The sequence below is a fragment of the Meriones unguiculatus genome, chromosome 6 (genome assembly GCF_030254825.1).
Source record: "Meriones unguiculatus strain TT.TT164.6M chromosome 6, Bangor_MerUng_6.1, whole genome shotgun sequence".
Taxonomy (NCBI): Eukaryota; Metazoa; Chordata; class Mammalia; order Rodentia; family Muridae; genus Meriones; species Meriones unguiculatus.
This window is the reverse complement of record NC_083354.1, coordinates 16,088,938-16,116,552: the sequence shown is the minus strand read 5'-3', so window position 1 is coordinate 16,116,552 and position 27,615 is coordinate 16,088,938. Positions and strand designations below refer to the sequence as shown.

The following is a 27,615-nucleotide window of genomic DNA, read 5'->3' as shown; positions in this document are numbered from 1 at the left end:
CCCTCCCAGCTGTGTGGTTTGGTTTATGTTCAGTAGGATCCCAAGATAGGGGAGGCCTGGTTGTGGGCCTCCCACTCTGGAAGCTCAAAATCTCATCGTCAGGGAGATTTCGTCATGTTTGTCAAATGCCTGACGTCTGGGATTGTTTTATATTAATAATCAGTGTTTTGCTCACTAACTGTAAGTTTTATCCCGACCGAGGCCTGTGTTCTTAGATTGTACTGATTATCCAATTACAAGTGACCCATTTAAAATGGCAAACCCCTACCTTAATCCAAAAAGAAAGTTAGAAGGAAGAAACAAGCTTAGGACTTTTCCTTTTTCACAGAAAAAAAAAGTAATAATAAAGGAGAATTTACTGAAGTCTGTAAGGCATAATTGAGTAAATTAAACCAAAGGAGCATAATTATTGTATTAATAAACTATTATCTATGTTCTTATTCCAGTCAAATAAAATTTGTCAAAGTCTAGTTTGTTATGGATTAAGTGGTCAAAAATACTATTAGAAAATTAGAATTAAAAACCTCTAACTTAAGCAGTTTTCTTTTTTAAAAAGAGTATATGTTTTACATATTTGCTTTCACTTAGGAAAAAAAACCTACTTAGAAAAAATACAACCTGGGTGTAGTACTCTGTGGTATAAACAACTAAACTATTTTGCTTTTTTACTTTTCCTATGAATGAGCCAGTATATACTTACTGGTGGAGTTCTTGCTGTAAAATTCAGGTAAGGGGTTTAAATATACCCTAGAGTATTATTTAAAAATAAATTTGTTTCTTTCAAATAGAATACCAACCTTGGTCTGTGACATTTGGGAGAGAAATTAAAATATTGAGCTTTTATTGCCAAGTAAGCTGAAAATACAGTAAAGGTTAAGTAAACACAAATCAGAAATACATACATACACACACAAAATCACAACCCCTCTAAAGACAGGCCGTCTACTGTTCTCTGCTGTGAGAGTTTTATCAGCTCTCGTAATTCTATCTCAAAGGCCGCGCCAGCGGGCAGAAATGTAAACAAGTGCCCGCTTTGTTTATATAATGAAATATGTGGCGTGGTTTGTATTTCTTTATAGGTACCTAACAGCTGCATGGGTTGATTCAAAGCACCAGCAGGGGCCAGCAGAGGGCTCTTTCAGAACAGAATTGGCATTGAGATATGTTTATTTGATGTGTTAAATCCTTTTTAGGCTTCTTTACTTACCACAACACTCTCTTTAAGTGAATGAATTGCACACAGTGGAATAAAATATCCAATGTGTTCAGACTATATTGGGGTGTAGCTTTTCTGTCTAATCTGCATATATTTTTAATGGCATGTTTGCCTAGGCTATTTCTTGGCAGGATTTTAATAGTCAAAATAAAAACGGCATCATTTAAAGGCTGTACTACTTGGCTGCAAAAAGCCTTAAAATTACAGGACAAAATGGTTGATGACAGCTTCTCTTCAGCTTTTTTTTTTTTTTTTTAATTTCCCCTCGAGGAGGTGTTCAGTGTTTACAACAGTGTTACGAGGCTCATTTTGTAGTTCAGTCTGTCAACTTTCACTTTCATAATTGTGTTTTGCTGAAATAGTTATCTGTTTAATTTAACGCTAAGGTTTTGCCCCTTAATGTTTTTGTTTTTCCAAATGTATTCAACTGTTTGCACTTAACTCACTCTAAAAAATATTCTGATCCATATTCCCTACAGTAACTAACCTGACTGAATCTCCCAGTATGGCTACTGTTTGGAAATTCAATCTTGAGTTTGATACGCAGTCACACGGGTTCATTCCTACCCACTTCCTGTAATCCTATACCGTTGGGTGAAAATGCTAGTGGTCAGGCTCGCCTGGGGAAAGGGTAGGCACCGCCATTGCGGGAGTTGAGTGTTCGTTTTGTAGGGCTGGAGTGAAAAACACGGTTTCAAGTTGAAATGCAAGAAGCTTGTTGTTCCTGCGTTACTCATTCATGCAAATTGGCGAAGGTATAATTGAAACAAGGTTGGCTGTGTTTGAGTCAGGGCTGCAGCTGAGCTCAGCTTAAAGGTCGCTGGAAATCAAGTGCTTTGTCAGTGAAGGCATCCCGCCTCCGGGAAACGTCAGTCCGGGGCATGGATCGTCCTTTTCTATGAAATCTGGTAGCTCGCGTTGCCCTAGAGCTGAAGACCAGCCTCCTGACCAGCTTTTTTCACACCACCGATGGTTTTTTTCCTCTGGATGCAGCGCAGCTGCTGCTATCCTGCCTACAGAGAGAGATCTTTGTTTTGACTCTCAGCCCTGAACATGCTTGGAAATGAGAACAAATGGCACAGAGTTTACGATTGCACTTTGCAGCCAGAAGAAGCAAGACTTACCCTCTGTCGGAACCCTCCGGAGATGACCTGGATAGCCACGTTCACACACACGGCAAGAGGCCGCCCCGGATCTCAGTGGCCAGCGTGGTTCAAATGAGGCTGACCCCCAGACAGACGCCACTGGCTCCGTGGGTAGAGCAGAGATCGTCGGAAAGCAGTGACAAGAAAAGCAGCTGCCTGCAGATCTCGCTGCAGCCCCGGGCCAGTGGGTGCCTTCCGCCTCGCACCGTGGTGGCTGACAGGGACGATACTTCCTTTACCTGTGTTCTGAAGGATGGCGTTTGCAGCAGCCCCGGGCCTGACAGCGAGCTGCCCGGTGCCAGCGATGGCAGCCTCTTCGGTCCCTCTGCCGTGTGCCCCGGCAGCCTCGGCAACTTCTCAGCCAGTGACAGTGGGTCCTGCAGCAGCAGCGGCAGTGACTGTGGGTCGTGTGCAAGCACCGCCAGCGGAGGCTCCTACACCAGCAGCGTCGTGAGCGACAGCAGTGGCTACGAGACTTCACCTTGTGACAGCGCCTCCAGCAGAAGCGTGCCGGTCAGCACCGGTCCTCGTGAGGTCACGTGCTCAAGTCCCAGTGGGCTTCCCTTCGCCCAGGAGGACCTGGAGCGCGGGGTCGAGGTCATGAAGCTGCCGGTGAGCAGGAACGCAAAGGCCCCACTGAAGCGCTGCACATCTTTGGTCATCTTCCCCAGGAGCCCTTCAAACACCCCACCGGCGTCCCCGACGAGCAGAGGTGCCTACCAGACCTCGCACCAGTTGGCTGTGTCTCCTACCGAAACTGCACAGCAGGAAGATGCTCCCGGCACCAAAGGCTTTCTGTCGACAGCCGTCAACGGGCTTCGGTTATCTAAAACAGTTCGCGCTCCCGGAGAAGTCCGAGATGTGCGGCCACTCCACGCCAAGGGCTCGCTGCAGAAGAAAATTGTCATTTCAAATAGTAGGCCCAAACAGACTGTGTGTGAGAAGCTGCCGGAAGGATTTTCCCGTGTTTCGTTGCACCTGACCCAACAAAAAACAACCACCACGTCGGATTGTGAAAACACACGTGGTGGTGGCCCATCAGGGAGGTCAGAACTTCAGCTCCAGTCTGATGTGGACCATGGCATGCTCACACCACACATGGATTACCACATAAACATGTGTGGAGAGTTGGAAAGACCAAATGCACAGATACGGAACAGCCGGGCTGCCTTGCAAAGAAGTATCTCATTGGGTGGGCCATACCCAGATATTTCCTGTTTACCCAGCCTGAAGCACAAGTCTTCAAAGGGGGGATCATCCCAGTTGCTCATAAAGTTTGCATCTGGGCATGACGGTGGAGCTGGTAGTTGGTGGGGAGAGAGAGACTTGGCAGATGGGCTGTCTGGTGTCTATAAGGTAAGTGTCTTCTGGTCTTGTTAAATACTGCATTTAGTTAGTGACTTCCCGAAATCGTTAGTTATACTGATTATAATTGATTGCGGCAGTATCTGTTCTTCTGGACCTTGGCAAGGGAGTATTTGGAAAGCATCAACTTTGTATTTGAAAACCCGAAGAACTCTCCGTAGTTTCCCACTCCTTATTATTTTACTTTTTTTTTTTACTATTAAAAAAAAAGTCTTTTTATTTTGATGGTCTAAATCATAAAATGCTTCTGGAACTGGCTGGGTCTTAGAACAGTCAGTCCTGGGATGTTTGTTTTTATGCACAGCCCCAGGTTCTCTTTTCCCACCTTCAGAAATGGTCATTTACTTCTTTCCTCTTAGTAATCATTGTGAAATAAAGCCACGGTGGAATTCTTTAAAAAAAAAAAAGTAAGCCCCGAACACAAAAATGTGACAACCTGCTTATAAACGAACATAGAAGAAATACCTTTAAAATACATGTATTCGTAAGATCGCTGATTTTTAAAAAAAGACTATTATATTGCGTGTTTTAAGAAGAGGAAAAATTAATGGGTTTTGCATTTATATATACTCTAACCACAGGAATGTTGTTTCCACCCTATTTTTGAGTTGCCAGTTAATGCCGCCTCCCAAAATGTAACTCAGTTTTTCAACAGTATTGATTTCTAAACTTTATGTGTTTTAATTGGCTTTAACTGACTAGGTAGTTCCTATAATTTTCTGTTTACTACATTAGTTTGTTGTTCTGACAGTGTTGCTTTATTTTATTAGTAATTTAACTCTTAGCAGATTTTAGCCAGATGGGCTCTTTATGTAATTTGGCTTTTCCAAAGCATTTAAAGTGTTTTGAACTAAAGGAGCCTTTAAAATTTCTGTGTTTGGAAGGTCTTGCTAAATTCCAGGAAATTTAATTGTTTTTCTGACTACATTAGCTCTAAATTGACAGCAATAGGTTTTCCTTTTTTCTTTTTGATTTTGGGGGGACCTTAACTGTTTTCATGACACCCAGTATCTGTATTAAATATTGGGGGAAATTTTTTAGATACTGTCTAGACAGATGGAGTTAGAAAATTAGGTAATTGGTCCTTTTTTTTTTTTTTTCTTTTTTCCTTTCTTTTGGAATCTGGCAAATATAATTGTTGCTGAGGTTAATCTATTAAGTTACTATTAAGTTACTTTACTGGGGATAAAGAAAGGTCAGCTTTTAAAATTTGATCTGTGTTTTAGAGTTATTCATTTCATTTGAAAAATTCTTCTAAAACAGTTTTTAGGGCATTATAATTGGCTTAATTCCCTACCCCCCAAGCAATATACCAAAGGAGTTGAGCACTGGGATCTTGAAGCAAAGTTAATAATCTGCTGATTCAGTCAGTGTTACCTGCAGGCTACTCTATATTCTAAGAAACCTGAAGACGTCATTAACCTGGAAAGAATTAGAAAATAGCCTCAAGAACAGTTGTTATTGTGGTAACATTATCATTTGTCACTGAAGCTTTCCGAGGAGGCACTTTAAATGTACCCAGTGAAATATAAACTAAATGATGTTTGCCTGGCTAAGAATATATGTTTTCACGGGCCTTTAAACTTTCTAGCAAACTAACAAATACTGCTTTGTAACAACCTAATGCCTAACTTTGTGCCTGAACTCTGTTGAAAGACTCGAAGCTGCCGTTTGTCTGAGAACTTTAAGTTCTTCAACATGTATTGAACCTTATAAAAAAACCTGTAAGCAATATAACAGTTATATTTATTGTTCACTGTGTCTAAATTAATCTCTCTGATAAATGGCAAATTGAGAGCTCATGCTAATTCCTTTCTTAAACATGAGGTGGCACAGTTATGACATTTCAGAAGTAATACTGTTTATCAATAATGATATATTAATCTAATTATAGTGGTTTATTGTAACTCACTTATAAATAAACAGCTCCCAAAATATTCCCCATGTCTCCAGTTAGTCTGGGTTCATGTTCAGATGTGCTGAGTCTGCATTCACATTTAACAAGTTGATACTGGAGTTGCTCGTGGTAATGTCAGCTATCTGTCCTGAGCAGCAGTGAAATCGAATAACTGCTTTGGTCAGAGACCCTGGTGTCTGAGGCAGAGAGCTCTTCAGATTCTCTTCTCGTGTGTTTAGCCACCAGCTACCCGCAGCCTCGAGTCGCGTTGACAGCCCTCTTCTAATCCCAGCTCGTAAATGACTGATGTCTGGTGAAGACTTTTTACCTGTGTCTAAGACAGAGGCTGTTCCTTGTGCTTATAGCCGAGACTGAAGATAGGTTTGTGATAACGTCTATTTTAAGCAAAAACCAACTGGCTTTTGTTTTGCTTTTTGGTTTTGTTTTGTTTTTAGTGCATTTCAAATGCAATATTACATAGGTAGAACCAGTATGATGGCCTTTGCTCTGCCAAGAAAAGTTTAGTGTTTTCATTGAGCAGTATGGTAGAAATAGATTAAGTAGCCAAGGGGCATCATACACAGTTCTGAAAATTAATACTGAAGTTTCTAAAATCTGCATTTCACTTCCTTGTTATTAGTTCACTTTCCCCTATGTGATATGTTCTGCATCTCCTTCGTTGTGTTGTTAACATGCTCAGAGGTTCCCCTGCCTTGTTCCTCTCCCTTCACACTGGACCCTGGCTTGTACGAGCCTTCCTCATCCATTTATGCTCACGTTCCATTAGGAAATCTTTGTATTTGTTTTCTTTTTGTTATAAAAGGGTTTTCTGCTCATTGTCTAGTACTGAACCGTAGGAAAGCATATTGCTTAAGCCTAAAAGAATAGATCTTAAAATATTTTTGTCTTAATTATTATAGTCACTATTAATCTCAAGATGACACAATTCAGTAATTTCTTTAATAATTCTTTCAAAGATCATGTCTTAAATAGTTGTATATTTTAGCATTCATTTTTTAGTATTTTATATTTTATGTAATTTAATGGACATTAATCTAAGACAGCAAGTCTATCTTGAATGACACTTAATCTTTCCTATAAAAACATGTATAAACAAATGTCAACCCTGGAACTCTAATCCAGCAATATAAGGAACCAGTTTTAGGAATTTGGCAAAAAAAAAAAAAAGTATGTTTCTTTGAGTTGAAGAATTATGGTGACTTTAGGGGTATTCGGGGCCTGGCTTATTTGCTGCTCCAAGAGCACTAGGTTCTCGGCAGGTGTGTCATTTCTGATTCATCTAGCATGCATTTCAGCATTGGGCCCTGGGAATAAAAGATGGATTATGTGTGATCTTTGTTCAAGGGAATAGCTGTCGTTCCAGAAGCAGAGACAGTAAAAAAATAAACGTTGCTAATGGTTGTGTGACCCCCCCAGAGATGGACAGTTGTGTGAGAAAGAAGCAGGACACTGAAGGGACCGGTTACAGAGGAAGCAGGTGACAGGGAAGTTTCCCAGAAAAGTCCTGATAGATATTCCAGGGCGGGGATTCTCCCTCTCAGCACTGTTCATATTTGGGGCCAGATAATCTTTTGTTGTTGGGGCTGGGGGCTGTCTTGTGCACTGCAGGCTGGTGAGCAGTGAGTCTGACCATCGCACCCTACATACCAGCTGCACACCCCACCAGAGTGCCAACCAAAAATGTCTCTAGGCAGTGCCACATATCCTCCAGGGCCCGTGCCTCGTCTTCGTGCTCGAAGGCCAGCAATGTGCAAAGGCCTTGTGCTGTAAGTCACTCAGTGTGACTCAAGTGAGAGGGCATGGAAGGGCATGGAAGGGCATGGTGCTTGAGGTGGAGTTACAGTAGGCCTGGCACCCTGTGCTGAAAAGAAAGTCCTTTATGTCCTGTTAGCAGACAGCACTTAGTCAACAGCCATCTTTATTTTATTGAAATCATTTTAAGTGTATGTGGGTGTGCCTGTGGGGTGCCTGTGTGGGTGTGTGTACGTGAGCGTAGGTTTCCTGAGAGACCAAATGTCCTGAATCTTCTGGAGCTGGAGTGACGTGAGCCACTTGATGTGGGAGCTGGGAAGCCAACTCAGATCTTCTCTAGGAGCAGTATGTGCTCTTAGACTGAGCCACCTCTCCAGCCCTGTCAATGGCGCTCTTTATTCTACGAGTTCACTTTTGTATTTCTAAGAGGTGAGCATTTGTGGTATCATGGACTTTAAGTGACTGCTTTTCTTCCCTTGTGTGACTGACTGGATGATGCTGTGTACTAAGGTAGGGCGTACAGGAGGCAGGACCAGACTGAGTATGAGAAGGAATTGGGGCGTACAAGAGGCCCTGGGAGTGCTGTCAGGGCTGTGAGAGGAGCTGGAAATCTAGACTAAGAGGTAGGAGTGTGTTTAGAGCCTCGGAGAAGGATCACCTCAGGTAGGCCATGCATCACATGGGACACGGTGGGGACTGCCGATTTTGAGGAGAGGGGGACCCACTGAGTCAGCACACAGTCCAGGGGAGCTCGGCATGGAGTGAGGGGAAGGCCCAGAAGACAGCGTCCACTTTTACAGAGAACTCAACTGTCCATCGCGTGTAGTAGTTAGCAGGCCGCTGGTGAACAAGAGTCAGCTGGGAAACCCAGGGTTAAAGCCCAGGTTGAAATCATGAAATAGCAGGAACAGCAAGCGTAGGTGCCAGCAGACAGTGGGTATGACAGTGTAGACAAGGTCTGCTTTAATGATTGCTCCATAGAAGACTCGGTATTGGGTGATTTTAAGACGAAGCAAGACAAACTCCATCTCTACAAAGAAAGTGCTGTCTTTTCCAGGAACGGGGCATGCTCTCTGCTCTTTCTCCTTGGGACTTTAGATAGGATGGTGTAGGTGGTAAAACCCAGATGGATGCTGTAGCAGTGTCCTGTGAGGGAACAAAACGGGTGGGAACTCAGGACTGCTGTGCATAGCTCTGATTAGGCTTTAAGGATGTAATGCTCTTATCAGTATTTTGAGAATTTCATGCATGCATACAGCATGTTCTGATCATAGTCCCCCCTAACTCCTCCCAGATTCACCCTCGCTCCCTTTCCCCATTCCAATGCCGCATCCTTTTATTCCCCCCACGGATTCCAGTTTATGCTGTTCATATGCTCACGGGTGTGGGCCATCCAGTGGAGCATGTCAACAGCATTGCTCTGCTCCCCTCGGCCTCTTGTCTGACACCAAAAGTAAAATAGAGCCAACAAAATGGCGCAGCAGGTAAAGGCACTCACTGCCAAGGCTGACGACCTGAGAGTTATCCCTGAGACCCAGAGGGTGGAGGGGGAGAATCAGTTCCCACAGGTGCACTTTGACCTCCACCCATGCACTGTGGCACATGCATTCGTGTGCACACACATACAAATAGATAAATATAATACAACATTTGTAGAAAGAAGCAGAGCCTCTGTGTAGAAGTGAGTCAAGGTTTCTAAGGCCGCTTCCTAGAAACTGTGAGGAATAGGCAGCTGCGTCAGTTTCTTGTAAGATACGGAGCCTGCTTGTGCTAGTTGTTGTGAACCCTTCTGGATCGTGATGGGTGACAAGACAAGATTAGACCTGGAGAGGCCAGGCCTGGGAGTGTGGCCAATCTGGAGGCTTGGCAGAGTTGCTGGGTGTGGCTGGGCCACGTGCTGAGGTTGGGAAGGTGATGAGCGGAAGGGGAGGCTGGGAGAAGGGGAAGCAGTTAGTTTTCTGTCAGCCTATCCCCAGAGCATCCGAAGTGTGGCTGGGGTCTGCTGCAGGCTCCAGGGTTGGCCCTTGTGGGAGGCTAGAAGGCTGTAGTCAGAGGATGACAGGTGCTGAGATCAAAGAACAATGTTGAGAACAGCAGAGCAGCAGATCTGCCCCAGGTGGCAAGCTGACCTGGGGCTGTTCACATGGAGGTGGTTGTTGGAAGCGGTCTCACCCTCGCTAAAATTTAAAAACCTGCTGGGATATAATCCCACCAGCATCTGGTCTGAGCGCGAAAAGAGAGTGCCTGGCGTGGCACGGAACCCTCAGCTCACCAGCTGCAGAGAACCCCAACTAAGGCAACTGGCACATTTCTAGATAGGGTCTTGGATGCCTGTGGAGGGGAGAAAGCATCAGACGGCCTTGGGACTTGGAGGGAGAGCACAGCCACAGGCATCTGGGAGGATCCAGACTGAACTGGGCCGTGAGATGGTGGAGAAAAAGGGGAGTGAAAGAAGACCAAGAGAGGATCCCCTGCCTTTCCCTGAGTGTGGGAACCTGTACCTTTACTCTCTGTTCTCAGGCAAAGGCAGGTGGATCTCTGTGGATAGAGAGACCCTGTCTCAAAAACAACAAAAATAAAAGATGTTCCTTGGTGCTTAACTTCTTCAATACACCAGGATGGAGTGAATCTGCTGTTTCTGTCAACACTTGGTACTGTCTGCATGACAGTTCAAGAATTTAGGAAGTGGGAGGCCGGAATTCATCATCAAAAACAAAACAGTTTCACAGAAGAAGGAAAATAGGACATTAAAATAGTGAACGAATCACTGTTCAGATCTGTTAGATGTAGGAATTGATGGTGATTTCAGGGATGGAATTTGAAAGAAAATGGTTCCTTTGTAACTTCATGGATTTGATTATTTTCTGTGTGAAATAAGATAGTGGTGGTTTAGATTTGTTTCCTGATACTATATGTAAAATAATTGTCACCCAGTTTATATTCAGATGTTTAAACCATTTAATGTTTAGCCATTGAAAGGGGACACACAAAAGAGGCTGTGCCAGGAGTGGTGGCACACACCTGTAATCCCAGCACTTGGGGAGGCAGAGGCAGGTGGATCTTTATGAGTTCAAGGCCAGTTTGGTGTACAAATTGGGTCCTGGACAGCCAAGGCTACATAGAGAAACCTTCTATCTCGAAAAACAAACAAACAAAAAAAAGGAGGCTGCATTTGTGTTTGGCAAGCTGTCAGTCAGTCTTACTGAAAATAATGACATTCAGACTTTTTACACAGTCTTAGATGTCGAAGCGAGTTCTTGCCACATGGTGACATTTCATCCCATGTTGAGTGGTATATACACATCTTTTGTTCGTGGAAATAGTTGGGAATTAACCAAAATCTGCAACCAGGAAACATTTGTGCTACTTTAATTTATTTCCTTTTATTTTATATGTATGAGTGATTTGCCTGCATGTATGTAAGTGCGTGTACATGTCTGGGGTCCCCTGAACCATCTCTCCCGCTCCTTTGTAGGCTCCTTTGAAAACGGTTCTTAGGTTAGGTTTCTCCTTCTCAGCCTGAGGCCTGAAAAGTGCACAATTGTCATGTTCTGTTTTCCTTAACTCTTCTGGCTTATTTAAGCAACATTTGAATCCTCCAGACATACTTTCTTCCATCATGTCAGGACTAACAAGACTCAAACTGCATTATGTAGGAATTGAGACATTGTATACTATGAGGGTACAGTTCTCCTTAAAGGATTGTTTGAAAATCGTTTTTCTAAACCTTCACAGTGCTACTGAAAGCCATGTTATTACTTTTCAAGTATAAATCTACATTTAAAAAATCTTAGCAATTTTCTTCCCCTAGGGCAACTTAAGATGAGCTCACATCACACGCAGAGATGTCGCTCATGGCATTAGGGGGCTTGGTGCCCTGGCAGAAGCCCTGAGTTTGGTTCCCAGCACCCACACCAGGCAGCTCCTAACCACAGTGTTGGTTAATGAATAAAGTCATGGCCCCTTTGGGAGGGGGTGGAGAGGATCTGCTGGCTGAGGGTGACCTGACAGCCTGGCAGGGACAGATAACCAAACTAAGCTATTTAAGCGATGACTGAGTGGTTCTCCTAAGTGAATATCTCGTCCCTGGGGTGAGTGCCAGTGGAATATTGTGATCCTGACTCAAGGATTAGTTTCCACAGTAGACTCTGATTCATAGCCTACACATTCCACTAACTGGTACCCTAGAACTTGCTGTCTGAGTAAGAGACCAGATCAAGTTTTCTGCAAGGAAAATCAAATGGAGAAGCCTTTAAAGGATCTCTCAATAAAGGCCGTCAGGCTCGCTTACAGTTGTCACTGATTAATAACACGAGTTCCTCCGAGCCTGAAGTGGGGATCCTCCAAATGGTTGCCGAGTTTCGAGTGACTCTTTTAGCTAAGAGTGACCTTTCCTCATGACCAAGGCTCAGCCCTCTTACAGGGTCATGAAGCTTAATGGACACTCAAGTCACCTTCAACACAAATGAGTTTAACTAAAGTGTTTACCAGAAACATTGTATGAGCCTGATGTAAGTAGCAAAAATTATTCTAGGGTTTGAAGAACTTTTAATTGAGATGAGAGGACAACATAATGTATAGAAAACAGCCAGAGGAAAAATGCTGTAATACAGAGTAATCACCAGTTCAAATAGCTGACCATCCAAATTCCAAGGTGTGTGAAGGCCCATACACTTAAATTTTTATCACAGTAGCAACATGCCTAATTGAAAAGTTAAATGTGCCTTCCTTAAGGATTTTCTGTCTATTCTATTTCTAGAATTCCTGTTGACCAGAGTCAACTTTTTAGATGGATCCTATAATTGGTTTTCCTCTCATTTTTTTTATTTCTCCCTTATTTCAAATTACTCCCCAAGTTTTCCCTTTAATTTTAATTTTTTCAGTTTTAGTTTTTAATTATTTTAAAGTTTCAATTGGGGTGGGGTACTTCTTTTTTGTTTGTTTTGAAACCATCTCTTATATTCCAAGCTGGCCTGGAAATCACTGTGCAGCCAGGAATGAGCTTGAACTTGGGACCCTCTGCCTCTGCTCTTGTGGTGGTTCTCACCACATACATTTATGCTGTGCTGGTACCAGCTGAGCTGTATCCCCAGTCCTTGTGGGGACAGAACGTCACTCTGTGTAGCCCAGGCTGGCTTAGACTTCACTGTGTACCCAGGATTAGCTGCAAATTTGGAGCAATCCACCTGCTTCTGCATCAAGTGCTAGGGCTGCAGGTGTGAGGCACTATGCCCATCTTTCTTATTTTCTGATACTTAACTGCCTGTTTTAGAAGCAAGGTGCATTCTCAGCTAGTGCAGAGAATCATTCAGTCAAGAATGCTTGTTTTGTTTGGGATGTTACACGGTTTCTTTACTAATTCCCTCTTCCCCTTGTGCCTGTTGCTCTTTGTTGTTTTTTGAGACAGAGTTTCTTTATATGGTCCTGACTGTCCTGGACCTCACTATGTGTAGACCAGGCTGGCCTTGGACTCATAGAGCTCTGACGGCCTCTAGCTCCTGAGTGTCCGGTTAAAAGCCTGTATAAAAGGTGACATTCTTGACAGTACACTACGTAGAAGCATGCGTTTCTGTCACTCACAGACATTGAACTGTCCTAATTAAAATGTGATGGAGCTGGGCCATGGTGGCACACAACTCTAATCCCAGCACTTGGAAGGCAGAGGGAAGTGGATCTCTGAGTTCTAAGCCAGCCTGATCTATAGAGTAAGTTCCAGGACAGCCAGGGCTACATAAAGAAACCCTGTCTTGGAAAACAAACCAAAACCAACCAACCAAACAAAAATGTGTGTAAGAGAACAGCAGGATGGCTCAGTCAGTAAAGTGCTTGTCAGGCGAGGGTGAGGACCTGAGTTCAAGTTGCACCACCCTCGGAATAAACTGGCTGTGGTGGCACATGCTAGGAGGCAGAGGCAGGCAGATCACCAGGCCTGCAGGGCAGCTATCCTAGTCAGACGGTGGCCCCAGGTTCCGGTGGAAGACACCGTCTGGGCAAAAACCAAAAACCAAAAAACCAAGGGTGGGTAGTGCCCGAGGAATGACCTGAGCGTGCCCTGCGGTCTCCACATATTTCCGCACCATGCACCACATGCTTGTGCACACATGTGTGCTCCCAGAAGCATGTCTGAGGGTACGACTATGGCAGAAGACAGCATTCCGGCCTGCCGGTGGAGCCGGTGGCGTGCTCCCCGCCATGCTGTCTAACAGCCTGGGAGGAGAGCTTGGTGTATGCCGCCACAGGGTCAGTCAGTGGATGTGTTTCACACGCCGTATTGTGGTCAGCTTCCGCTCGAGTCCTGAAGGGCTGAGTGTCCACGTGCCCGACTCGGGCCCCGTGGACGAAGCTCAGCACTGTTACTGTCTAAGGTGCCCTACCGCAGGCTGACAGGATAGGAAAACCCAACCCGGGAAAGCTGCTTAGGAAAGGTTATTTTGGTAAAAATCACACCAGAAGGAAAAAACAAGTGTCTGGAGGAAAAATTCCATCAGGATGACTACAGCCTGATGAATAATGCTCCCGGCTGAGCAGCGTGCGGCACAGGTCAAGTCCGTTCCTGCTGCCGTTGTTGAGGGACAGCAAAGGCCAGAGATTATTAATCCGTGTTTCTGGAGACTCAGTTTCCCTCTTCCTGTCTCTCTCTTCCCAGCCTGTGGCCAGAGGTGTGGTGTGCTTGGTTTTCTATTTTTCATTGTGTGTGTAATGTACGTGCATGCATGAGTGTGTGTGTGTGTGTGTGTGTGTGTGGTCTCAGAGTCTGGAACTCCGGCCTTCGAGTTTGCAGGCCTGCAGTTCAGCTGCCACGCTGCCTTCCAGGCCCTCTGATTACTTTCTTTTATGGGCCTTACAATACATCCAGCATGCTCCACCTCCTGTAATACCATTTATTAATTTTACCCTCCCGCTCCTCAACGTCTCACAAAAACTGCCTGTGTTGTTATTCTCTTTTTATTTTCAGCAGTATTTAAAACCTTTTATTATGGAAAATTTCAGACACACAAAGAAGTAGGAAGAATAATGCAGTCAATGAGTACCTCCCTCCCTCATTTTCAAACACTGTTAACGTTTGCAGTCATTTTATCCAGCATCTGTGTTTCTTTTTCTATTTTATTAATTTTGTTTTGTGACTCCCCTTGCATCATTCTTAAGAACTGTGCCTATTACTGTTTGTTGGTGGTTAGGGAAAACCACCAACAAAATTTCAACAAACAAATTGTGCTTTCTAAGTATATTTTGTTATAAAGTGCCTTGATAGGGCATCCCACATTAAAAAACAAAAAACTGAAGCCTTTTTTTTTTTTTTATGTATGTACACCATACGCTGTGGGATACACACACACACACACACACACACACACACACGTATGATCATGAAGTCCAGGCCACATAGCACGCTCTAATCCAGTCTGGGCTACACAAAGAGAGAACTTATTTAAAAACAACAAAACAACAAAACAAAACCACAAACTGTAGGCTGAAAACCTTGATTAGTGAATAAAGTGTAATTAATAAAGAATTAAAAAAAAAAAAGAAAACTTTGATGAAGCCTAAACTAATAACACTGTGCAGTGTGCTTGGACTCACCGCTGTGTAACACAGGCCTGCGGCTCAGCAGCTGATGAATTTCAGCTTTGTTTACCTGAAGCTGTGGCAGTGAAAATTGACGCCCAGCAATGACGTCACACTATGAATAGTAGTGTTACCTTTTGTGTTGTTGTGTGTGGTCTATTGGCCGGTGAGCTCCTGTTTGTAGGGTGCTTGTGGGGGGGGGGCCCAGGTGGGCGTCTCGTGTCTTCCCCTCTTGCTCTCACTGAACCTCACGTTCACCAGTCGGGCTAGACTGAACGGCCAGTGCGCCCCAGTGCTCGGATGACCGGTTCCCAGCATGGTACCCAGCCTCTTTGTGTTTTCTTCTATGTACACAGGTGCTTTGCTTGCTCATCTGTGTAGGTGTGCAGTGCCTGCGGAGGCCGGAAGGTGGCGTCACATTGCCTGGCTCTGGGGTTGCAGGCAGCTATGAGCTGCCATGGGGGTTCTGAGAACCAGACCCAGGTCCGACATGTACTGTGCACAGGCACTCGCGCACACGCGCACACAGATGTGTACCATCACAGGCACTGGCACACACACACGAATTGTGCCCCCCCACACAAGCACACACACACAAATTTCTCATTCTCGTAGAAACTCATTTTAAAAGATAAATTTGGATTTTTCCCCCTTTTTAACATCCTAAAAGGTATTTTTCGGAACCTAAAATTGTGTCATCTAATCTTAGAGTATGATTTGTCCGCTGATAGCAATGCTGTTCGGAGTCGCCTGGCATTCTGAACTCCTCCTCGTACTCTCAGGTCTCCTTAAGTAACTTACATTTTCCCAAGTGCCAGTCTGCTTCTGGAGCAGGCGGCTCCAGAAATAACTGCTGCAGAGCAGTGCTCGGGGCCCCGAGTGTGGAACGATCCGTTGGCCAGGGATACGGTAATGAGCATCACAGATGCGCTTGCCCCGCAGCAGTGAGCTAGTGAGTGCTTTTCCTTCGTGAGTGGAAAAAGCACCCCGGATTGCTGTTTACCTACAGCAGCCATGTGCCCAGACTCTGCTGGGGAGCCCCCCGCCCCCGCTCATACTCCTCTCCTCAGACCACAGAGCAAATGGTTCGCTTGGGAGAACAGTTCCTTCTTCTGATACTGGAAATGCTGCTCTGCAGGGTTGGTTTATTCTGTATAGATGTTCAGAAACTCGGTTCAGAGGTCAGAGAGATGGCTCAGGGTAAAGTGCTTGCAGAGCAGCCAGGGAACCCCAGTCCAATCCCTGAAACCCGGGGCACAGATTTGACCCATTGCTGTGGCATGCATGAACCTGCCTGTTCCGTATGGTCCCTCTGGGACCATACGGCTGGGGCGATGGCTTGGTCTGTTAACTGCCTGAGGTACCAACAGAGGACCTGAGGTTGGAAACCCTCAGCCCACAGCTGGCCATGTCAGCGTGCACCTGGAAAGCCAGCGCTGGGGAGGAAGACCCGAGAGCTTGTTGGCCAGCCCGCCTAGGCCAGTCAGCTCCAGGTTCAACCAGAAACCTGTCTCAGAAAGCAAGGCAGAGTAATAGCGGAGAGGAAGGCACGTGACAGCACCCTTGCCTCCACTTGTGCTCCTGTGTGTACACACCCACCCACACTTAAAGTGGTTAAACTTCGTGTGAATTGTATGTCAGAACTTTACAAAAATGACCCTTATATGCAATTATGTTTATGTAAGTGCAGGGCAGGGTGTGTGAATATGTGTGTAGCCACAGAGGATAGCATCAGGGGCCCCAGAGCTGGGGTTACACGTGAATGTTAACATGGTCAGGCCTAGGTGCTGGGAACCTAATTTATGTCCTCTGCAGAGGCAGCACCCACCCACCCACTTATTTATTTGTTCATTTATTTATTATTTTTGACTGTTTAGTTAGTTTATATGTATGGGTGTTCTACTTGTACATACGTCTGTGCATCACATGTGTGCCCAGAAGAGGGCCTAGTTCCTTTGGAACTGGAGTTTCGGACAGTTGTGAGCACCATGTGGGTGCTGGGACTTGAAGCCCAGGTCCTCTTTAACTTCGGAACCTCTCTCCAGTCGTTTGTGTTAGTCCTGGGATTTGAACTCAGGTCCTCAAGCTTGCAGAGCTGGCCCACCGCGTCGTCTCCCAGCCCACAGCTGGTGTTCCTGATGCTCTTCCTCCCTCTGTTTGGACCTGAACTTCACCCTGGCGCCTTTCCTCGTGTGCAGCGCTGCCTCCCTCATCTACCAGCCGACTGGCCCGTAGACAAAGGCCCCGTCGCGTCCCTTTGTCGGCCCTGGGCCTCTCTGTTTCCCTTTTAGTTTTGAGGGTTGTTTCTTTGCTAGATGAGAAGCCTAGACGCTTTGGTTCCTTGGCAGACAGCATTCTTTTGTCTCCTCGTTTCCAGTGTGTTTAGTGGGTACCCTGCTGTCATTTGTAATCTTTCTCAAATTATGTGCGTGTGGGCGCTGGATCGATGGCCCCGATGGTTAAGGGCATCGGCTGCTCTTCCTGAGGATCCAGATTCAGTTTCCAGCACCCGCATGGCAACTGCCTGCAGCTCCACTTGCAGGAGGTCAGACGCCTCTTCCAGCCTCTTTTGGATGCTGCGTGCACATGATGCACACACACGTGCAAGCTAAATGCCTGTACACTCAAAATAAAATGAAATAAAGATTTAGAAGTTGCGTGTGTGCCCGCAGGACCCCACAGAGCTGGAGGTGCAGGCAGTTGGGAATATGATGGGCACCAACCTTGGGGCCTCTGGAGAAGCAGCAACCACTCCCAGCACCTCTTGAGCCCCACCATGTGTGTTCTTACTGCCTGCGTGCAGTGATTTGGGGTGATTTTTCCCCCATCATCTCCAGCATTTAATAATGGAGTCCTTTTTCATTCAGATTTGCCATGTGTCAATTCATTGAACTTACTGAAAATTTAGCTTCTGTTTTCCCACATGGAAAAATCTTTGCCTGCTTTTAGTTTGTCAAACACTATTCTGCCTTCTTCCTCCCCCTTGCTTCGTGTCTAGTAAGTTTCATTGCCCGTGGTTGTTAATGGGCAGAGGGTGCTCTGTTCTCCTTCCTTGACGACTCAACTCTTCATTCTAGCAAACCGACTTAGCTGGATTACGAATGGTGTCTCCCTCTCGTGAACATTATCTGGGGCCTGTGCTCTGTCCTTTGAGCCTTGTACCTTCAACATAGAAGCCGTTGTCTCCCCCCTCCCCCCCCGAGACTTTCTCTTTCTCCCATTCTATTGTTAACTCTATGCTTGGCTTTCCCACCTCTCAAGCCAGGGTGCTGCAGATGTTTGCTTAAGGGCTAAGCGGTGCCATGTGTGCTGCGTGGTCGTGGGACTGTGGCTCCTCCCCAGCATGGTTCGGTTCCTCCTTCAGGCCTGGCTCCTCCTGCTTCTGCAGCCATCCCGGTGCACTTGGCCTAAGTGTGCAATAATTACCTGCAGGAGGGCTGGCTTGCGGCTGCTGCCCTGCCAGGGGCCGCAGCATGTCAGTTGGCGCTCCTCCCCGTTGACTTTCCGCCGGTGCTGCAGGGGCTCAGACAACCTCAGACAACGGCGTTCGTGTGCGAGAGTGGTGTTTCTCATCGAAGCGTAATGGTGACATTGACTGTATCGGTAATGCTGCTTCTCCTTCCTTTTACAGACAAGAGATGATTTCCTAGGTCAAGTGGACGTCCCTCTCTATCCTTTACCGGTTAGTATAGGCGTCCCTGATTGTGGGGTTTGTGTGTGTGATTGGTAATTTAATAACTGCTAACATGAGTGTTGGGTGTACAAGCTGTTTCCTGAAATTCACCTCAGTTTTCCATTTCACTCTTCTCTGAGATTCCATACATGAGCTCCAACAAGAAACACAGCTACTGGGGTTGGTTAGCAGAGTGGAGACGAGTTAAAGGGTTTGGGATTATCCCCGTAAGCAGAACAGCAAGAGCCTCGGCTCACGGTCGGGAAGTAGACTTCATGACAGTGAACACCCTTAAGAACCGAGTTGGAAACACAGCAGTGATAAAGGCTTTGGAAGCCTTTCAGCATCAGGTGTCACTGGGGGCTGGAGAGATGGCCCAGTGCCTAAGAGGACTGGAGCTCAGTTCACGGCACTCGGCAGCTCACATCCGCCAGAACCCGCAGGCCCATGGGATCCAGGGTCCTCTTCTGGCTCCTGGTGGGTCTAGACACATGGTGCACTTTTGGACATATTTGATTTCAGTAGAAAACCAGAGAAATGAAAGTTTGAGGTGGGCAGTTAGTAGCAGTGGACAAGTACATTGTGTAGGGAAAAGAAACAGGGTTGAGGGCTTTCACTATTCAAGTAAGAGAGGTGAGGGGCCAGGTAGAAAACCTTAGCCAGCATGGGTGGGCCAAAGGAAAGTCAGAAGACAGAGTGGAAAAGAACCAAGAAAAGAACGTCACGGATTTTTAAGGAAATAGTTTCATGTTGTATGCGGCAGGTCTGTACCTGTGGTCCTGATACTCGGGAGGCTGAGGCAGGAAGATTAGAACATTGATGCCAGCCTGGTGTTATAGTGAGAACTTTCCTGCAAATAAATAAGTAAATAGCGTTTCAAGGCACAGAGGGTAGCAGAGGAGTAGAGAAGTAAGAAGAAGAGCAGAGGGTGAAGAGAGAAAACGTCGCTCCTGTAGCTGTTGGATGGAGACTCCAGGCCCTGCAGCGTTTAGTGATCATAGGCTCTCACAATGTTTGACCTGCTCTTACATTCCAGACTGTTTATGTCTGGGCTGTAGAACTCTCTCTACGTTCTAACCAAGCCAAGCTCCGGGAATTATGCATATCCCCTGCTCCTCCCGTGCAGGGTTGTCCCCACACTGCACTGTCACCCTGCTGACCACCAACCCTGCCCGTTCCCGCCCACGCTTCACCCCGCCCCTCCCCACACCCGCTCCACCCCCACACTCCCTCTCTGCCCCCACATCCCATCCCGCCCTCCCCATTCACCACTTAGTTGTGGGTCTTCTTGTGCAGGAAGCAATAGCCATGGGGTTGCCAGCCGACCCTCTTGACAAGTTAAAACTGCCTTTCTCATTCTTCAGTCACGCCTTCCATTACAGTTCATCAATAATCTTGAAAGTCCTTAAACCCCTTTCTCATTTTAGACAGAAAACCCGAGAATGGAGAGACCATATACATTCAAGGATTTCGTTCTCCATCCAAGAAGGTCAGTAAATATAAGATTTATAGCACATTGAGCTTGATTTTTCTTTTGAGGTTCTTATTTTATGAAGATGCGTCTGCCTGAGCGTACACCATGAGTGCGCGGTGCCCAAGGAGCCCTAAAGCGGGTGTTGGCTTCCTTGGGACTGGAGTTACAGACTGTGTGAGCTGTCGTGTGGACACTGAGAACTGAACCGGGGTCCTCCGCAAGAGCAGCCAGTGCTCTTAAACCCAGTGCCATCCCTCCAGCTACACACACTAAGCCTTTAGTGTCATGAACCTTTATCCTCCTTTTCGAAAACCCAGGATTTAAATGCACCGTAAATAAGCCATTCACATATATTGCATTATTTATTCCTTTTAAAAGGCTTACTTATTTCAGATCTTGAAACATACCGAGTTGACCTGAAGAGGCCTCAGGTGTTTTCAGTGCTTGTTAGTCTTTTGGGGGCCCAACACCCATGTTGTGTGGCTCACAGCCTCAGCTGTGGGGGATCTGATGCTTTCCTGGTGTCTGTGGTCACACACAAGGACATACAAAATACACACAAACAGAGGCACACATTCATAGAAGTAAGAACAAAATAAATCTTTAAAAAATGTAAAAGTACTTTGTTCTCATTGCAAATAAGATTCTGAAATAGATACAGAAAGCAGGAAAAAAAATTCCCCCTTATATTTATCCTGTAGATAGCTGTAATTCAATTAAAACAAATGTCTAACATGATAGCCACAAGAAGAAATTCAGAAGAAAATTACCTATATTTTATAAAATTTAATTAAAAAATATTTCAGAGAAAATAGCATGAACAGAGAATAGTATTTAAACCCAAAAAGCAGACTTCTGATTCCGTTTTTCTGAACTGAATTACATGGTTTCGTTTTTAATTTAAAAGACTCACTCATTTTATTTTGTGTCTGAGTGTTTTACCTGCTTATAGTGCTGGAGAAGGCTAGAAGAGAACAGCAGGTCCCCTGGAACTGGAGTTATAGACGTCTGTGGGCCACCACATGGGTGCTGGGAACTGAACCTGGGTCCTCTGTAAGAGCAGATAGTGCCCTTAACCAATGAGTCGTCTCTCCAGCCCCCGAAAACTTAAATTTTAAGTTGTAAACAAAACTCCTTTTGGTCTTTTGTGCTAATTTGCCAAGTAAAGTCCATGTAGAATGTGTGGTTTATCATCACAAGCCATAACCCGTTTGTGAAAACTAGCATTTACTTTATTCCTTCAAACTAAGACATACATTTGAACGGTGCATGACGGGCTTGAGGAGCCCACGTTTCTGTATTTTACCATCTATTCTTTCTGTGAGAGAAACCCTGCATTTAATTCCTGTAGGAGCCTAGGAGTTGAATCTTTCTCTCTTTTCCCCTTTAGTTTTGGATTGATTGCATGTGTGCATACCAAGAATAGCTAAGCAAATATTTTCCCTCTTTTTTGTTGACCTGCTAGAAACTCTGTAGAATATCTTTAAAAAAAAAAAATCCTCTCCTGTGTGCATTGACTGCGCTGCAGCAAAGCTCCCTGGGCTTCTGCTCTGCCGGGTCACATCCTCTCCCATCGAGGATCCCAGACCACGAGCCAGCTGGGTTTTCTCTGGTCTCTCACTTCACCGCCCCCGCACCTTACTCGGAGGACCACAGCCTCCCTTTGTCCCCCTTCCTTCGTCTCCTCCTCTTTACCCAGTCCCTTTCCTTTTTCACCCCTGTCCTCTCTGACCAATCTGTGCTCTCTTTACAGAAACTTGCCTTTGAGCCTCCCCGAGGAGATCCCTTCATTGCCAGCAGGTGTTCTGTAATTCAGCAAACCGTGCTTTCTTCTTAGTGTTCAAGTTTCCTGAATAATTGTGTTTTGTTTTGTTTTGTTTTTTCCACAGTCACAAGTCAAGAGTTAAAGGTTATCTGAGATTAAAAATGACTTACTTACCTAAAACCAATGGCTCGGAAGAGGAGAATGGAGATCAGGTTGAGGAGTTAGAGGTGAGATTCCGAAATACTTGCTTAAGCTGAAAGGGGCCTATCTGATGTCTTTCTACGTACTTGGTAGAAAAATAATGTTCACAGAAACTAACGCGTGCAATAAAAATCACCAGGATGTTGACTTGACCCAGTGTTCATCAAGCAGTTCTTCCCTCTGAAGGTGTCTATAGAATGGCTGCTATTAGACCTAATGGTTAGACAATCGAAAATACAGTATTTATCAGTGCAAGTGTTGTCACTATACAAATGACTGTTCAGTTTCTCAAAACCATGTCCTAGTCTCCTGTAGAATAAGATTATTTAGTATTTGTAAAGTTAAATCTATAGGCATCTTACTATACTAAAATTACTATCATATGCTGTTTTAATATGTATAATGTATTAGCATAATATGTATCATAAAAGAATGCCTTAGCATGTGTACTTCTTGTTGCCTTTCTTGTCATGTTCATTTGAAGTAAATATAAGTCCATGGTTCTTTTTTCATTGATGACGAGATTAACAGAAAGCTCCAGCCCAGTGCCCGGACAGCGCTTTACACATCTGGGCACATGGAGGAAGAGAGCCTCAGGGTCAGTGACAGCTGAGCCCCAGGAGCAAGCTCTGTTCCCCACAGCCATGTGGCCGCAGCAGGTCACCTTTAGAGTTTCTTCCCTAGGTTTGTAAAGACAAAGCCCACCTCCTTCCCAGGGTCCCCTGACGCAGAGTTCAGGAGCAGGTAGCACGGACAGTCTGCTTCCCCCGACTGTTCTGGAAGGGTCTCTGTTGTGTGTGCTCTCTTCACAGGCTGTCTCCTAAGGCTGAGGGTCTGCTCCGATCTCCACAGGAGCTATGAAGCCATGGGACCTCCCTGAGGTCTGGGCTCTAGCTCATGTCCCTGGGTGCTTTGATAAAGAATGTTCTAAATAGGAAGTGAATTAGCAAGGCTTTGGGCATTTATTTAATGCCTTAGTGAGATTTTGCTTTGTAGAGGAATGTCTGAGAGTAGAAGGAAGGTTGTTTTTTTCTTAAATCATAGCTGCAGGTAACCCCTAATTTGGCGACTGAAGTGTGTTACCCACCCGCTCTTAAATACTTATCAACCATCTTGATTACCCTTTCTTCTGATGTTTGTCTTTTTTTCCTTACAATGACTTTTCAAAAGTACACTTCTTTTTTAAAATTATTTTAATTGTTTGTTTGTTGTATGTAGGTGTTTAACCTGAATGTGTGTTCATACGTGTGTAGGCTTGGTGTTCATGAGGTCGGAGGTGCTGATTTAGATCTCCCATGACTGAAGTTATAGACCATTGTGAGCTGCCATGTATTGCTGGGAATTGAACCCAAATTCTCTGAAAGAGCAGGAAGTGCTCTTAATTGCTGAGCCATCTCTTTAGCCCCTGTTCATTCATTCGTTATTTTTCCCTCCCTCTGAGTGTGTGTGTGTGTGTGTGTGTGTGTGTGTGTGTGTGTGTTCATGTTCCATGGTATACTGGTAGAAGTCAGAGGACAACTTGGAGAAGTTCATTCTCTCCTTCCACTGTGAAGGTCTCCGGGACTGAATTTGGGTCGTCATAAGGCTCGGCAGCAAGTGCCTTTACCCCTGGAGCGGTCTCACTGGCTCAGCTTTTAAGCTGTCAAGAGACTTTTGGGGGTTTGAATGTCTGTATGTGGCATTGTGGCTGAGAGGGTATCTTGTGTCGTGGAATTCTGTTTGAAATGAAGAGTGCCTGCTGTGAGGAAAGAAAAGGCTCTCCCAGAGACTTAGCCATTCAGCAGCACTTCATTCCTCAGGAACCTGCTCCAGGGTCTGCCTGCCCTCGATCACAGGCACCTCATTCACCGTTTGCTTCTGTGGTGTAGGCTGGCCTCGCTTCATGCTGCGGCCTCCCATCGCAATGTTTGAATTCCTTCAGAGTCCACCTTATAATTTCAGGAGATGTAAGCGTGTCGTTTATTTACGAAAAGGCCAAGGAATTCAGACACACAAATGTGCTTATTTATCTTCTGGGCAGCCAGAGACCAAAGAAGTCTTGCCTGGTGCTTTGACATCTAGTTTGTGACTAAATATTTAAAATTCTGCTATTTGAAGAAAACAATTGTAATTTTGGAGGGAGGCTTGCTCTGGGCAGCTTGCATTTCTGAGTACAGGGTGGCTGTGAGCAGCCGTTGTGTAACGTTGCCTTTGTGTTGTTTGCATCTTGGTGTGCGCTGTATGAATTTTACCAGATTAGGGTAAAATGTTTATCTAAGCGTTTTGTACTTGCCTTCTGGCTCCTTTGACTCCGTTAAATTGTAGGTATTTGCATATTGGCTTTGAGACTAGTAATTAGGATTCCTTGACTTGTAGAAAATTATTTTATGAGGGAAATAGATAATCCATGTTTCTTAGGGAAGAATTCTACCCGAAGATGGAAAACATTATCTTTTCCAGGAGCGTGTGAGACACAGTTGTACTTTCTCAAACTTGAAACCATTTCATTTTTTTAAAGCCCTAAGTTAAGTTGCATGGACAGCATTAAAGCAGATCTTTAAGAGAGAAATACCCATTTTCAAAGAAATATTCTTGGGTCAGAGACCTGAGTTTGAGTCCCGCCCTCACAACCCACGTGGTAGCATTTCTTAGCAAGGCAGGAAAAGACAGCTAGCTCGGTGTGTGCACCTCAGTGGCAGAGATAACAAGAAAGACCCCACACAGTGAGTAAAAGGGGAGAACCAACTCCACAAACAAGCCTCCTGACACCTCCATGTGCATGGCGAGTGTGCGTGCGCCCTTACACATACACACACACTCCACCACTCACACACACTCGCACATACACACTGACACTCTCTCACACATGTGCTCTCCCTCTCACATGTAGTCACACACACACACACACACAAAATTAAGAAAAATCTTTGGTACTATGTCTTAGTTCTAAATAGTTTTATTTTCCTTAAAAAAAAACAAAAACAACAACAAAAAAAAAACTTTAACTTGTTAAAAGGTAAAGTACTCTGGAGTTACATGCACTGTGTAGGTGCCTGTGAGGGCCAGAGGGCGTCAGGTCCTCTGGGTCAGTCTTAGAGGCACTTGTGAGTCGCCTGACTTGAGTGCTGTAAGCTCTAACCACTGAGCCATCTCTCCAGTCTCTGATACTCATTTCAGCAGTGGAACGGTGCCTTCTTAAATACCCTGTCTGGTTCTTGTCTCTTACTCACAGAAGGCTCCTTTCACTTTGGATACAGACCTGCATGTGTGCGATGTGCCTTGATCACGGCCCGTCTTCCTTTACCTCCCTCCTTCCCCATCACCTCCTTCAACAGCCGCTTCCTTTTTCTCTGTAGTCCTCCTTTGTGTCTTTTTTCTTATATTATTGGTAAGTTTTATTAATCTGAAAGGAAAGTAACCATTGGCCACATTCAGTGAAGAAATCTCAGGGCTAGAGAGATGTGAGATGTGACGAGGTGGTTAAAAGCACTGGCTGCTTTTCTGGAGGTCTTGGGTTCAATTCCCAGCCCCCATGTGGTGGCTCACAACCATCTGTGACTCCAGTTCCAGGGGACACAGTGCCTTCTGCTGTCTGTGGGTCCTGCATGCATACACATAGGCATAACATCTAAACGCATAAAAGTGAGTGAGTGAATAACGGAAAAAGGAAATCTTGAGCTAAACTCTCTTCCAGAAGGCTCTGTCAAAAACTCGCATCACACCTTCTGAGGCCAAGGCCTGAGGAGATGCAGTTTGACCCCGTATACACAAGATTAGATTTTCTTTTATAAGGCAGTGTTTTATGATCATATACCGAAAAGGAAAACACAAAAAATAAAGGTGAAGTAAGAGGAAGAGAGTGGAATTTGAACTAAAAGGAAAAAATGAGGCCTCAGCTCTCATAGAAGCGAAAAGAACAAGGAGAGGAATACATGAGAAGGAACTTACTTTAACTTCCTGTGCAGAATCCCTGCCCAAGTAACTCTCCTGTCTCCCTCTTCTTGCCCCTCATCCCCTCTTCTTCCTCAGCCCCTGCCTCCCACATCTCTTCTTGACCCCCAAGGATGGAGCACTCTCTTCCTGGCCTGCTTCTGCCTGCACATGCATTGCCAACAAAGGGGACAGAAGCCCAGTCTCTATGAAATTGTGTGTGCCTGTCATAGTGGCAGAGGCCTTTCCAATCAGTCTTGTTTGACTTTGGTTCACAGGGCTTGGGCACTTACATGTTTGCGGTTTTCCAGGTCACACGTAGAATTCTCTTTTGTGCTTTCCGGGTTTGCTGTCATACTTAACAGCTTCTCGGAATATATTGCTTTCACTTTCTCCAAATTTGTTCTAGCACTCGCCAGGTTTGCTTTTTTAACATTTGAACATTGTTCAGTCTGTAGGATATCCTGGTATAAGTTACTAGTTAGGGATCCAAATTAAATTTTTTTCCGCAACAAGTGCCCATTCTCTAAATAATCTCCCCATTTCCCCACAGATTTAAAAGGTTTATCGTACTCTGAGGTTCTCTGAGTTTTGTTCCTTCTGCGTTTCCCTGCCTGTTCTGAGCTGTGTGTGCCCCTCAGTGCTGACGGCTGCGGCCTAGAATGTCGTCTCTTGCAGACTCCATGCGTCTCTTCCTTCTTAGGATGATGTTGGCTATGTCTTGTTCGTTTGTGGTGTCGGGGATGGAGCACAGGGCTTCATGCATGCTAGGTACACACTATATGAACTGAGCTATACCCAGTCAGCCAGCCCCCATTAGAAGTTTAAAAAAAAAAATTTGTGTGTGTGAGTATGTGGGTTTAAGTGCTTAACTGCATGGTCCTGTGGACCCCAGTGGTGTCAGATCCCCTGGAACTGGAGTTATGGGCGTTGTTAGCTGCCTGATAAGGGTTCTGGGAATCAAATTCAGACGCTCTTTCCACCATGAGCAAGGCGATTTCTCAGTGGGAGAGATGATGGCCAGCAAGGCCCCTCCACTGCCTTCTTCAGCTTCTTGTGGCTTAGGGAGTGGCCAGCATCAGGTGGTTTCGGTCCTCAGCACCTTCCAACCTCACATCTTTGTTCAGTTATTTAAAGGGTTTAGGGTTTGATTTTTGTTGTTGGTTGTTTTTTTGCAAGGATTTGATTTTGTCCTTTGTTTGTTTGGATGATTGGTTGGTATTTAAGGTTTTTTGAAAAAGTTTAAAGCATTCGCAAGCGAAATTTAAATGCTCACCATTTTGCAGGAAAGCCTTGGTTACAGAATAGTCACATTTGGGGCTTATGAGTTGAGCATGTACTAATTCTGTTTATGCACAGTATCTAGAATAAAACGTGAAATTAAGCCAAGCGTCAAGTTAATTGCTTGCATTCTGTCTTTCAGCCTGGCTGGGTTGTTTTGGACCAACCAGATGCTGCTACCCATTTGCAGCATCCACCAGAACCCTCTCCCCTGCCTCCAGGATGGGAAGAGAGGCAGGATGTCCTTGGAAGGACCTACTATGTAAACCATGACTCTAGAAGGACACAGTGGAAAAGACCAAGCCCTGAGTATGTGCCAGTCTGGTTATATTTTGCTGCTGCTTTGCATG

At 45.2% G+C, this 27,615-nt stretch overlaps 1 protein-coding gene across 5 annotated transcripts in view; it reads left to right on the top strand.

The window, feature by feature from the left end:
• Nedd4 (NEDD4 E3 ubiquitin protein ligase) overlaps nucleotides 1–27,615 on the top strand; it is a 91,421-nt gene that overhangs the window by 32,357 nt on the left and 31,449 nt on the right. For 2 of the 5 annotated variants that reach the window (XM_060384776.1, XM_060384775.1), the window contains exons 7-10: nucleotides 18,594–18,644; nucleotides 20,063–20,124; nucleotides 21,999–22,101; nucleotides 27,408–27,574. In XM_060384776.1, the coding sequence (XP_060240759.1) occupies nucleotides 18,594–18,644; nucleotides 20,063–20,124; nucleotides 21,999–22,101; nucleotides 27,408–27,574 (383 nt within the window). Of the gene's footprint in view, nucleotides 1–2,084; nucleotides 3,718–11,109; nucleotides 11,116–18,592; nucleotides 18,645–20,062; nucleotides 20,125–21,998; nucleotides 22,102–27,407; nucleotides 27,575–27,615 lie in introns of those variants that run through there. The other 3 variants (XM_021637982.2, XM_060384778.1, XM_060384777.1) reach the window with 3 other exon arrangements.